The 14619-nt window shown below is 42.4% G+C and overlaps 1 protein-coding gene across 4 annotated transcripts in view; it reads left to right on the forward strand.

Moving 5' to 3' along the window:
* Positions 1-14619, forward strand: part of VEPH1 (ventricular zone expressed PH domain containing 1) — a 212198-nt gene that overhangs the window by 180907 nt on the left and 16672 nt on the right. For all 4 annotated transcript variants that reach the window (XM_046659257.1, XM_046659260.1, XM_046659259.1 and 1 more), the window contains exon 12: positions 7580-7697. In XM_046659257.1, coding sequence (XP_046515213.1) covers positions 7580-7697 — 118 coding nt within the window. The remainder of the gene's footprint in view (positions 1-7579; positions 7698-14619) is intronic.

Consider the following 14619-nt stretch of genomic DNA (forward strand, 5'->3'; position numbering starts at 1 on the left):
ACGTACCCTGTGATCCAGCAATTCCACTCCTGAATGATTATCCCAGAAAATTCTTGCTCAGGTCCACTAGCGAACATGTATGAAGACATTCACTGTTGCACCGTCGGTGTGAGTGCAAAGCTGGTGCCCATCCCTGGGAGAATGATTAGAGGAAATGTTGGGGGTGGGAAGAGGCACACAAGAAATCACTTTTTAGCAGTAGAAGCAACAAACTAAATACACATAAGGCACCATGGAGAGATCTTGAGGGAAAGAAGCAGGAATAGAATGTGGTCTATGGCATAACATCATTGGTGAAACTGAACAATACACTAAACATTGCTATATATTTTTTCAAGAATACATATCTGTTCAAAGACACGTATCAAACCCAAAGGAGTGAGAACTTAGGTAAAGGGGCAGTGGAGGAGCAGTCTGGGAAGAAAAGCGGTATCAAGGATAAAGGGGAAAAAAATAAGACAACAAGAGAAGGACCTCACCCCCAACAAGGTAACCTACGTGACGGAGGAGCACGGTTATCTCACCAACTGAGTTCCAAAGGAAGGAAAAGAGAGCCGCTCCAGTGAGCTTTCTCCACATCAGCCCACTCTGTGGCCTGGTACCATGTAGTTGTACAAAGTAGGACTATGTGCTCCATTCATGGTTGTTAAATGCAGGTAGCAATGATCGATTAGAAAAAAGATCACTGCAATTCTTTGCTTTCCCATATGACAGGAGATCCCATGTGAATGCGGGCTGCCGTTGCCCACAGTTCTGGGGGTTACATTTTACTGCTGTCACCACTGTGGACTTGTCAAGGTTTTCTTTTTTGTTTATTTTTTGTAAAGATTTTATTTTTTTCCTTTTTCTCCCCAAAGCCTCCAGGTACATAGTTGTATATTCTGGTTGTAGGTCCTTCTAGTTGTGGCATGTTGGATGCCACCTCAGCATGGCCTAATGAGCCATGCCATGTCTGCGCCCAGGATCCGAACCAGCGAAACCCTGAGCCGCCAAAGCAGAGCGCAAGAACTTAACCACTCGGCCATGGGATGGGCCCCATGTCAAGGTTTTCTTGACATTTTGGACATTGGTATTCTTTTGCCCTTGCTTCCACTCTGACGAAAAATACTTTGCTGGTTTTAATGGGCTACAATTTAAAGGAAATTGGATTTGTAAAGAAATTAAGTAAGAATTTATCAAACATTTATGAAGCTTCATCCAATTCGCCACCTTTTTTTCTACTCCATCCATATGCTTATGTTAGGTTTTCCGTAAACTACCTTATTTAGCTCTTCTCATGTTTACCACCAACATTCTATAATCAGGTTATTCTTTTCTGATCCTCAGGTGAGTGTGAATATTTGACTTTTTGAATCAAATCAAATATTCTCTCATATCTGTTGGTTCTTAAATGAAATAGTTCTTCAGAACTTCTCTCATAAATGAATTAAACATGAGTGCTTTCTTCCAGCCACTTGGAGCAGACCTATAGTCAGAATTGCCGCAACTTGCCAAGAAGTGACTCGGTTCTTCCCAACACACTGGGACTCAAAGGATGGGAAGAAAGTCAAGTCTATTTTGTTATCTATTATGGTAGTAAGAAGCTTGCCACATTGACCTCATATACTCATGTGTACCTAAAGGTCCCTTACTAATCTCGGAGAGAAAAAGGAGAGACAATGGAACATAGCACATGTGTGACATCCGTGTTGTAACTGAAACACACACTGAGTTCTGACAGGTCCGCGCTCTTTCTGCCTCTGTTCAGAGTCTGTCTCCACCTGTTGCCCACCTCCCTCCCCACATATCCCCCAGCCTTCTGCCAAGTTTCAAATAAGGCCCAACAAGTTCAATTTTCATGCCTCATTTCTTCCTTCCATATTGTGCAATTTGGAATAATAACCTCTCTCATTTTCAAGAATGGAATTTTTCCTCTTGCAACCAGATTATATATTTTGCCACATAAAAGCAAATTATTGTGGAAAAGTATAAAAATATGCACAGGAGGATTGACAAACTCCTCAAATACCAATTAATGGAGACAGATCAGCCATCCGCACATGTGTTTCCAAGGGTGTAAGATCAATTTCCCAGTCAGTGAACGTCAATGTAACTTGAGGAGCTTGTTCAGAAATGCAGATCCCTAGACCTGAACACAGACTTAGGATGAGGGTTCCCGGGGCGGAACCTGTGTCTGATGTTTGTAACAAGTTCCCCAGGGATTTCTGACACCAACACCTCCTGAGAACTGGTGCTCTGGAACAGCTGAGGGTCTTGTAAAGAAGCAGTGCTATATTGATGAATTCAGGCAAACGTTCTTCTTCACTTGCTGACATTTTGTTCTAAAAAGTTGTTTTATAAAGTTAAATAAAATAAATTCCTATAATATGTGTAAAGATACAGGCATTTTTAAAAAATAAATATGTTCTGAAAGGGCTTAATGGTCATAGTTGAATAGACATGAAAATTGAAAACCTAAATGCTACTGTTGGTGTAAGCTGGAGACAAAAATCTCTGTGTCTCAATTAGTGAAAATTTATAAAAATTCATTGGACATCTACTATAGGCAAAGTGCTAAGTATTTTCAGAAACTACACAATAAAGAAATCAGTCTTCTTGCTAAAGAGCTTTGATCCAGCTGAGGACCAAAAGAGTCACACCAGAAGAAGCTTGATAACAATCACAACCAAACAGAAATGAAAGTGTCTTCAAGTTTTCCTCTGGGAGGAATACTGTGGACCCAAAGAATTCCCTGCTCACGTCCTTGGCGTAGAGGACTGTGTCTCCCTTGTCTATTTATCCTTGGTTCCTGACGCCAGGTGCTATGAATACTAAGTGCCATAAATTGAATTCAATAGTAATATTTTTCAGAAATTGAAATAAATTTAAAAATTAAACTAGAGCATAAATAGTCTTCAGACTCTCTTTTGCTAGTTTATTCATTCAACATAGTGTTTCTTACAAGACACTATGCCTACATAATGTAGGACAATATAAATCACATAAAGATGAACAATATAAAGATAAATCATTAATTTTCTTCCCTCAATAAGTTTATTTCACACCCTGTACTCCATATAGTTGGAATACGTATACTAGAAATAACCATAAAGACATAAAGCCTTACTATTATGTGAAAATATTGGGGATTGTTAAAAAAAAAACCAAAATTCTTGTTTATGTTTTTTAAAACATACTTGAAGTATGTGCCTAGAGTTGATCCTGTTAACCACAGGCACATGAGTACACGAGGTACCTATATTTTGTATCTGTGCAAAAACTGCTTTAGAACAGAATTTAAATGTGCCAGAACCCAAAGTTCTTCCAGATGTATGCTTTCACTGATTTCTGGAAAATTCTTTCCCAGTACCCTCTCGCAGTACATAGACCACATTATAAGATCCAGAGGCCACTTTGTGCTTTTACAGAATTCTTAGCGTTGACTCATGCTGTCATTGTCATCGAAATAACGTCGTAAATCTCCTCTCATCTTTCCATGCTGCTGGCTTATTTTTCCCTTAAGAGGCCTCTCAAGAGACTTTTTTTATAGTTTTCAAAATTCCTATTCTCGTTAAGGGATTTTTTCTAAAACTGGGTAAACACTAATTTAATTAGCTGTTTAAAAACATCATTTTCCCTCCAGAGGTTTTCTCACTTTTGAATTAGGTAGTGTTTATCAGGAAAATCCTTCTTAGTACATGCTTACTGTGATTATATATCTTTTTCTTTAAGTCAAGAGAAATCATTTGTACTTCAATATTTGGGTTTTATTGAGGCCTGATTTGGAGTGTACTTGGTAGAATGTGACCCCTCTAAACAGAATCATCCTTTTCATTGAGAATCGGCCAACAGGGTATCACCTTCCCTTCTTCCTTATGGCAGAATCTCAGTATGGACTCTTGATGCTGCATAACAAATTACTACCAACCTAGCAGCTTAAGACAACACATATTTGTTATCCTACGGTTTTCTTGGGTCAGGAGTCTGCTTGTGACTTAGTCAGGTCCTCTGCTCGAGGTCTCACAAGGCTGCAATCAAGACACTGGCCAGGCCGTGTTCTTGTTTGGAGGTTCGAATGGGAAGGGTCTGCTTCCAAAGAAGCTCCGGTTGTTGGCAGAAATCATTTATTTGGGATTTGAGGACTGAAGGCCTGGATCTTTTATTGGCTGTTGGCTGAAGGCTGCCTGTAGGTGTGAGAAGCCACCCACAACTCCCTGCCACATGGCCCTCTCCACAGGAGGTTCACAACATGGCAGCTTGCTTCTTCAAGGCCAGCAGATGTCTCTGTATGCATCAGCTAGTAATCGTGGGATTGATATCCTATCATCTTTGCCATATTCTTGGTTAGAAGCAAGTCACAGGTCCCTCCCACACTTAAGTGGAGGGAATTATACAAAGGGATGACCATCAGAAGATGGGAATTCCTGGGGGAGTCACCCTAGGATCTGTCCACCACAGTCCCATTGAACTCAAGTACTCAGGGAATGACTCTTCTTAGAGAGGAATGATTTTTATTACTCCCCTGGAGTCAAGTTGTCTTAAAGGAAGTTTGTAATTCTCTAAACAAATCAATTTTCATTCTCTTGTCTTTAAAAAAAAGAAGAAGAAGCCATATAACAATTCTTGGGCAAGGCCTGAGGAAGCCACAGGACCCAGCAGGGTCAAGAAGAGAAATCATGACCTCAAGCACATTTAAGAAGTCAATATTCAATGGGCCGGCCCTGTGGCCAAGTGGTTAAATTCACAGGCTCCGCTTTGGCGACCCGGGCTTTCGCCAGTTTGGATCCCAGGTGTGGACATAGCACCGCTCATCGGTCCATGCTGAGGCGGCGTCCCACATAGCACAACCAGAGACACTCACAACTAGAATCTACAACTATGTACTGGGAGGCTTTGGGGAGAAGAAGAAGAAGAAGAAAAAAAAAAGGTTAGCAACAGATGTTAGCTCAGGTGCCAGTCTTAAAAAGAAAAAAGTCAAAATTCCAAAAATTTAGCTATCACTAGTTGTTGGTTTGTGTTTGCTTGCTTTGGGATTCATTTTGCTTTGCTTTTCCATCAATATCTGGAGCTACATGTGTTTCATCTGTCTCTCCATTCAAAGCTGGCTGTTACTGCAACTTCAACAGCTCACAGACTCTCCGTCCACCTTCCCCACTCAGTGCCCTTGGCCCAACACACACCTCCTCCAGGAAGCCAGCCTGCTCTGACTTCAGAACGTAAACACTGGGCTGTAGCTTGCCTTCTTTCTTCCACTCTTTAACTAACTTTTTGCCAAGACAAATGTGGATGTTGGGCAACAACCAGAGACGTTGCTGGTCTCGGAACAGGAAGCATAAAGGCACCTCTAAGTATCAGTCTCAGCGCTTAGTTTGCTGCAGTGTTTGTGGCGAGTGAAAAATGGAGCCTGGCTGTGGTGGAGAGAGAAGCACTCTGTGTGCCAATGGAAGTACGCACTTCAGAGACTTCATAGTTTTGAAACTGCTATTTATGAACATCTGCTTTTCACCCATTAATGTTAATATGAATTTCATCCTTTGAAACCTACAAAACTCCCAGGTGCTTCTTCAGTCTTTATCTTGGGCATATGCTTTAAAAAAAAAAAAAAAGCCTCCTTTTTTTCCATCGAACACATTTGAAATCACTTTTGCTGAAACAACATTCGTATGTGCAGTGTCTGTTGGCGTGCCTAAAGTATGGTATTAAATGGTAGCAACTGGAAACGCTGTATGCAGCATGACGGACCTGCAAATGTCCAATCCCAGAGCGCAACCTTGATCGTCTAATGAAGCATGCGGAAAAACAGCCATTTCTAGTTCCAGTATGTGCCTTTCATTATTCCACAAACATTTAAATGCTTGCTTACGTGACAGGCATTTTTAGCGCTGAGGTTATAGCAGCTAATACAACAGACAAAAATCCCTGCCTTCATCGTATTTATGTTCCAGTGAATGTAAATGTTCTCTAAAAAGAATTCCCTTTAAATTTTCATAATACTGGGGCCAATCCTGTGGCCCAGTAGTTAAGTTCCTGTACTCTGCTTCAGCGGCCCAGGGTTTCACCAGTTTGGATCCTGGGCACAGACATGGCACTGCTCATTGGGCCATGCTGAGGCGGCGTCCCCCATAGCAGAACTAGAATGACTTGCAATTAGGATATACAACTATGTACTGGGGGCCTTTGGGTAGAAAAAAAAAAAAGGAAAATTGGCAACAGATGTTACCTCAGGGCCAATCTTCCTCACCGAAAAGAAAATAAAGCATGGGCTCTGAAGCCAAAAAAGAAACAATTTCTTAACACCATTCCTATAGCTCATTGGAAATGTTTACACGGGGCCTGCAAACCGACAACGTTAATCCATTCCTGACACAGGACTGGACTCTGGAGCTACCACTAGGAACAAAGTCGATGTGCTTCTGCTCTCAAGGAGCTTGGAGTCCAGCACACCTCACCTCTGTCAGGAAACGAGACCTGGGACACAAACTCTGGGGAGGATCCTGGTAGCTGCTTGGCCATTCTCTCTTTTCGATCCCCCATAAGCAGTGCAAACAACGCTTCCACCCATCAGCTCTTGGGCCCCCCGGGAGCAGTTATCGTGGTACAAGAGCCTGCGGGTCCGACGGAAGGAAATAAAATGACAGCGAAACAGAGGACAAACACAGAAGTCCGCTGGCTAGGTGCAAGGCTAGGAAAGACATCAAATCCCTCTTAGGAAAGCAGGCTTTTAAGAGTGCAGTTCTGGCCACCCTGTAGCAGAGGCTAGAAGTCATTTACATAATAGGAAAGCCTCCGGAGGACAGTAGAACTATTTAATTTGGTTAGGCTAATCGTTTTCCCCCCATTTACAACGTAATGGAGCCTCTCTCCTCTGCCTCTTAAGCAGGAACACATTGGCAGGATGCCACAGGGCCCGTAAAACACGGGCAGTCTTCTTGGCGTGTCAATTCTACTCAACCATTTGGAGGGGGACAAGTTAATTAATTTACTGATAAGTAATTTAAGACATTATTTTTCATTAAAACCAATAGAGCCATATTATGGAATAGAATGCAAAATTTGCATATACTTTTAAGGTAAAGCATAAAACTAAAAGAATGCTGGAGCCAAGGGCTGAGGGAGTAAGCTGTCCCCTGTATTTTCCATCAGCCCGCTGCAAAGCCAACCTGAGAAAAACAATTTTGTTGATATGAATAACTGATTCTCAATTTTATATGAGGTGTAAATAAAAGACAAATCCCCCAGCAGCATTCCTTTCAACCACACTGCCACTTGGATACCCCTCATTTTTAGAAATTCTGGAGCTGTTACTGGATAGAAAAAACATCCTGGGCCCTTTCAGGCTCTGACACCTCATCCCTGAGCCCTGACACCCAGCCCCGGGGCCCAGGCTCCCGCCCGCTGTATTGAAGGGTGCTCCCCTGGAAGAGTTTGGGTGGTTGCTCTTTTCCAAGAGGTGCCAAGAGAGGTTTCTCAGTGCTCCTGCTGGTCTTCAGCGCTGAGTTTGAGCACTGGCCCTCCCACTTCCACACCCCTTCCCGGGCTCAGAATGCCGTGAAGCAGGCAGATCAGTTTATCTTCTTTGTGCTCTGTGTTCCTGAAACAGGCTCTGGACCAGGTACAGCTCCATCTGGAAGAAGTGAGGTTCTTTGACGTGTTCGGCTTCAGCGAAGCGGCAGGAGCATGGCAATGCTTCATGTGCAACAACCCTGAAAAAGCGAGCGGTGAGGCACCCCGCCCCTTGCTGCTAAGAATCCATTGTGCCCCTGGATTTACAGGGATCTATGAGCCCGCTCCTCTTCTCGCCCTCTTCTTGCATAAACATCCTAGGTTGTAATCACGCACAGAGGTGTCCCAATCACCTTGGCTTCGTGCTGAGAAAGGCATCTCACCAAAGTAGGAGTGAGAAAAAGGGAAGAGGTTGAAAGAGAGAGAAAGCAAACCTGAAATGAGTGAGAGAAACACCTTCCATAGATGTGGCTTTCAAGAAAGCAGCACTGGCCATTTTGCCACGAAAGCATTCTTCATTTCAACCCAGACGACCCTGAGGTTAGACACAAACAAGCATTCTGTCAAGAGCCTCACAGCCATGAGCCCACACTGAGTGAGGGAGTGAGGGAGTGAGCACACAGGCCGTACCATGTCATCCCTTACACTTGATGATGGCTGACCGTGTGAAAAGGGAAACACTTAAAGAGGAAGGAATTATTGGAGAAATAACTTCATAGCTGGTTATTCACCCTTCCCCTTCCTTTCAGCTTCCCAAGGAATTTGGTCTACTGACTTTGCCTAAAAATAATAATTGTCAGTGAATATGAGCCAAGCCTTATGCTAAACATGTCAGAAATCTCATTTAGCCTTCACAGTAATCTTATGAGGTAATTACTAATATTATCTGCATTTTGCTGATGGGGAAACTGAGGCTCTGAGCGATTTGGTAACTGCCTAGATCACACAGGTAATAAGTTAACAGTGGCAGGGTTTGAACCCAATCTGAGTCAAGAGCCCATGCTCTTAACCATTCACCATCCTGCCCCCTGGTTACACTTCCCCAATCTGTCCAATGGAAATAGGTTGATAATAAGTCCATCTTTAGAAAGTTATGCTGTGCTTGGAAACAGAATATTTCATCACTAATTTGCCCTCTGAGAGGACACAGGGTTCTCAACAGTGACTCTGCTCAGGAACCACCGTTTAGACCAAGGGAAGAGTGTTAAACACTGCTGAACACAGAGCCACTTTGTGGACTAGCCATCCTCTAGCGAGACGTGGATTATACCACCTGTACCCATTCCTTAAATTCTAGGACTTTGTGCATCTTAAAGATTACCCATTGTGGCAAGTCCATTCTCTTGCTACCTGTCAAGAAGTTGAGAGTGAATTTTAAAAAATGTGTTTATTTGGCCAGATGGAGATGTGAGGGATTCATGGAGAGGCACGAGTTAAATGCATTACCTGCCGGGAAAGGTCCACAAGGAAGAAGCTGGTGGTTAGGGTCAGGGTTAGGGTCAGGGTCAGGGTTAGGGTTAAGGACAGAAGCCTTTGTGAGGCTCTGATTGTTGGTTGATTAGAGTCTGGATGGAGCGGATGCTGGAGGGAACACCCCACTTTTGAAAAAGTTAATTCCAGCCAATAAGGAATTGGGAAATGGAATGTCTCCATTGTAACACGTTCTAATTAGACCTTATTTCATCTACAAAACAGACAGAGCATCAAAGAAACTTTATTTGAGAACATGGCGAAGTAAGGTGCTTATCTTAGGTGGCTCTGAGAGGGCCTTAAGAATTTTCATTCAAAGTTAGCAGAGTCCTCAGTTGAATAAACATTTAATGTATCCGTCCAACGGAGGCTGCGGGAAAGGGGCCGAAACTTAAAAACACAAAGTGTTCCTTTAATACATGTTTTCTCAAAGTCACTGCCGTGCACTTGAAAAGGACGTTTTGCCATTCACTGTTTCTCACAGTTAAATATAGACTGGGAACATATAGCAATAAAAATTCAGACAAGGCCAAATATATTATCACAGAACATATTGAGTCAAAATGTTTGGCCCTGAAACTTCAGTATGCTTAGATTTCTTTGCTCATTTCCTTATGCTACACAAAAGAGGACTTGAGTGAGAGAAATCCTATTTTAAACTACTATTTTCACCAAAAACTCTTGACTCCCTGAAAAGTTTATATAGGTTGTTGATTTCACCTTATTTTTATATAAGTGTACAAATTATATATTTAAATGAAAGTTCTAACATAATACTGCTGGCACATATTACTCATGGAGATGGTACTTGCATTCATGTTTTGCTTAAATCGTGAGTTTAAAGATGATAAAGACCTAGGAATAAAGATCTTGTTATTTGGTTATGTGCAGCTAGCGTTGTACTTGCATCCCATTTTTCTCTTATGTAATGTGTGTTTGTTGCATTGGTTCAATGTCTTCTACAGGCAGGGCCTTAGGATAAAGTATGAATAAGGTTCAACATCCCTGCTCTGAAAGGATTCAAAGTCCAGTTAGGGCCAGTAGGCATATATGGAAAAATCTAGCATACTTCTTTGTATGTTATTAGTATGCAATAAATACTTGTTGAGTGGGTGAATGAATGAATAAATAATATGTGAAAGTGGGTAAGTCAAAAACACCTTGAATATTAAAATAAGGTGTTTCAAGATTGTGATTACGTGTTAATCATATCGAATACATCACTATACAATACCCACCGTATTTTGAATCTGGCAGTGGAGGTTAGTGCTTCTTTCCTCCTTGAGAGAACTCGCTCTATATGAAACACAAGGTCCGCCCGCCGGCCTGTCTCAGCACCGGGCGCACTGCACCAGTCTTCTGACTTCCCTGGGTTTCATCAGTGTCCTCACAGGGTGCAGGCGACCTGCCAGCCTCGGGGAGGAGGATCTCAAGAAGTAGCAGTGGAGTCTAGGACAAAGGCTGAAGAAACTGGATTTGAGTTCTTTTTTGCTATAAGGTACTGACAAATAATACAATAACTGTTGTCAAGCATTCATTGTTCAAATATCAAAAAATAATAATGCTGGCCAGCATCTCCATAACTGAAGAACAAAACACGAGGCAATTAGAAAATTTGAACTAGACCTCCGGAAAGGCGTCCTGAAATAGAAATCCTTCTTAATAATGTGTAGACTAAACTGTGGACCCCTTCAGAAACTGACAGCAAATCAGCTGGCTTACGTGGTCACCTCAATACATTCCCCTGTTCAGGCAAAATTCTCGTCACCATACCAACCCCCACTCATCCTCCCACCAACTCCGCCAACACGCAGAAATTCGCAGGAGTTTAATAGCTGGTATGCGATAAAATGTATTTTTATCCAATTAGGTGCAGATAAAGTCAGAGGAAACTGAATACTAGAATTGTCCTGAATAGTCCTGGAATAATTATAATTGCTGGCGTTTATCATGCTAACTATGTGCTAAGCTTTGCATGCATTTTTCTCATTTTCTCATCATTATTGACTCCATTTTACAGATGAGGAAACTGAAACACAGAGGTTAAGCAATTTCCCCAAGGTCACACAGCTCATAAGAGGTAGAACCAGTCTTTCAATCCAAGTTAATTCCTGGACCTGAAATCTCAACCTTTATGGCAAATCCAAGTTAAGGACGTAGAGTATTGGAAATTCCATGAACAATTATTTCATAATGTTATAATCTATTGGGAAAACCAAGAATCGATCTGCCTCCCAGATGACTTCTTCTACTTACAGAAGACAGGGACTTTGGTGCCATGATGGGTAGGAAACAATTACAAGCGGGAAATGATTACATAGAAGCTGTTTCCAACCCCTCCAACTGCTGACTGGGTTTCCGATAATCATTCTATACAAGTACAGAGAAGATTAAAAACCACTGAAATAACTCAAGAATCCTCGGAGGCTTGCCTCGTGGTGTTTATTGCCAATCCCATTATTCCACATGAATGAGAGAATAGAGATTGAGCAAGTCTGTTTAACAGAACAGAACTTACTTCTGGAAAAGCAAGCAAATTTCCTTTATCAGTCGCCCCTGTGTCTTGGAACTGCTAGTGCATGTGAACAGTAAGCGTTAGTCAGCGGGGCCGTCCCGGAACACATCTGGCTCTCCGTTCAGTCACATTTTGTGAAAGGAGGCGGAAGAGCTGGGTCGTGACTTTCACTCTTGTTTCTTGAGACACATGGGATGCCTTTGTTCTGACGCCCAACAGTAAACAACTGAGAGAGTCTCGGGTTTGGCACTGGTGTCCTCCTCCGTAAATCTGAGCGCTCCTCAGTGTGATGACTCTCTTAGTCACCAGATAGTTAGATATTGAATGTGACTGTCAGTAGGAGGTCTCATTAGGTTATAAAAGAAAATGAAAGACTTTTTTTCAGACAATCTTATATCATGATTCCTTTTTAGAACTTGATTTGAAATATTTGAGCGATAAGAGCATACTTATATTATTGTACCATTAAATCACATGGGCAAATAGAGATGGTTTCAAAATGATATCAGGATAAGAAAGCCCTCTGTAAGGAGATTTTCCTCAGACTCTGCAAGCCGGTAATGGTAGTGTGCCCCTCCTTTGCTGGACCCTGCCAGTGTGCGTGAATGCACTTTCCATTCCAGACGCCAGTGTGGAAACGAACTAAACGACCTCTGAGGACCATAGGACACAAATAGCCTTGTGAGTCCATTAATATGAAACTTTCCCATTTAATTTCAGTGTCAAGTTCCACAGAACTTTAAAGGTGACCAAAAAAAACCATTTTGGATTTCTGCAGCGGCTGGGTTTGCCTTAGGATGCCTTCCCTCCAGCACATAGGATAGAGTGTTGTCTTCTGGGAAATGTTGGAGCACCAAAAAAAGCGCAGTGCTCCTGGAAGGTCCCTTCATGCTTTCACATAGCTATCCCGCTAGTGACTACTAAGTAGGTATTGAGTACATAAAATCGAACCCCAGCTTTTTGTTCAAAGACACTTTGAATTACCTAATGACAAAACAAATACACTCTTATCAACTCAGATAAGTTATTATGCTCAAATCTTTTTCCTTTTCTCTCTCTTCCCATCTTCCTGTTCTATGCTTCTCTGGCATGGGCATACCTCTCTGTTAACCTTCCCACACACTCACCTTCTCTCTCTCTCTCTCTCTCACACACACACACACACTGGCACACGTGGACACACCACCCCGAGACAAAATAAATCCTCTCCTCTCGTCCTTTCTGTTCTCTGCCCACACTTCTGTAGTGTATACAGCATGTTGCCATCAATCTCCCCGAGAAGACAGTAAACCAGAGGAGGAAGACCCACGGGTCATTCACCTCTGTGTGCCCTACCCGGTACGTGGCGCACAGTAGTATTTAACAATATTTGGCATACAGATAGATGACTGAGTAATTCATGGATCATGTAAGTGATAGGATGACTATGGAAGAAATAGGACTTGTCTTGAAATGCAATTTTAAAATCTAATACTGTCTCAAAAATTTTTTTAAAACTTACTGAACCAAAACCTTGAAATAGCATCTTTTGCAAAATAAGCTTTTATAAGAAGAAAATGTTGCTGTGTACAAGGTTTCAACACCTTACGGACACCCAGTTTTAATATTTTACTAAAAGGTTTCAATTTACACATACACACAGATTCCTTATAAACTTGCTAATAACCTGCTGAGCATCGATGAGAAATAAGCTAAGATCTGTAACCTAACACCCTTCAGGGGTTAATTTCCTTGTTTCATCCAGTGTAACTATCCTAATCCTTGTGCCTTTCCACACTGAGTCAACAATCTTATCCTGAAATAGGGTAACAGTGTCTGATAGGCCTTGTGTTCTCAGCAAAGCCTTAGTCACTCCACAGTTATCCACAAACAAATCATCATGCATGGAAATGTGGCCTTTTCCACTGGGAAAACAAGCTGAGTCAAGCCAATATTTGGAGGAGAGCCCAGGGGGTAAAGCAGCCTCTTATCACTAGACAGGCTCAGGATGACGCTGATTTAAAGAATTATGTCATTTTTTAAATAAAGCACTTCATATATTTTAAAAGAGCTCTAGTCATCACCTTTCAGAGTATTCCTAAACTTTTTATTTACCTATATAAATACATCAGGAATGAAATTTGGTTTTCAGCCACAAACTCACCCATCTAAAAGACATGCAGGTGCTTTTGGCAACCACCGAGAATGAAGTCATCAAATATCTCAACAGAGTGGTCATATTTTGTCTTGGATCTCATCCTTCGCACCTTCTCAGAAATTCCACAGTACAGATCACTCTGTCCCTCTTCTCTGCTCAACTTCTCCCTCCCGACGGAATCCTCCCAGTGGCTTGTAAACACATTCAAGCAGCTTAACCTCTCCTTTCCCTTCACGTACTGCCCAAATCTCTCACCTCCTCTTTGAAACCAAGAGTCTGCTTTTAAGTCTGTATTTCCTTGCCGCCTTCTCCTTGTGACTCAACCCTCTCTAATCTGGCTTCTAAAGCCATCATCTCTATGGTCATTAAAGTCATGCAAGTCCCCCATGCACTGGATATGTTTCAGTCTTTGCGCTACTTGCCTTTTATCAGCATTCAATTCTGTTGACCAACTCCTCCTCCTGTGTCGAACATTCTCTTCCTTTAACTTCGGTGACACAGCACTCCTTTGGTCCCCCCCCCACCCCCACTCTCTAGGCACTCCTCAGCCCCCTCTCTGGGCCCACCTTCCTCTATCCAGCTAGTCGTTGTTAGAGCACCTCTCTTCTCCCAACTGTTCACTCTCTGCCCAGCCAATCCTTGCTGGTTCTGCAGCTTCAGAAGCCACTGCTCTGAGACAGCTCCCAAATGTGCGTGTATCTGCAGTCCAGGCCTCTCCTCTGAACTCTGGATTTACATCTCGCGTTGCCTACTAAGCTGCTTCAAAGGCACCTCAAAAGCACTTCATTTAAATTAGAACTCGTGGTTGTCCTTCCCTTGCCCCTAAAAAACACTAGGTCTTCTTCCAGTGTTCCCTGTCTCCGTAGACACAACATCACTCACTCTGGTGTACTAGCCAGAGACCCACTGCCCTCTCCCTCAACCCCACCCAATCCATCACCCAATATTATGGATTTTACTTTCTCAGTTGCTCTCAGCTCTGTCCACCTCTTTCCATTGCCCTAGAGCAAGCTGC

The sequence above is a fragment of the Equus quagga genome, chromosome 4 (assembly GCF_021613505.1).
Source record: "Equus quagga isolate Etosha38 chromosome 4, UCLA_HA_Equagga_1.0, whole genome shotgun sequence".
NCBI classification, from domain to species: Eukaryota; Metazoa; Chordata; class Mammalia; order Perissodactyla; family Equidae; genus Equus; species Equus quagga.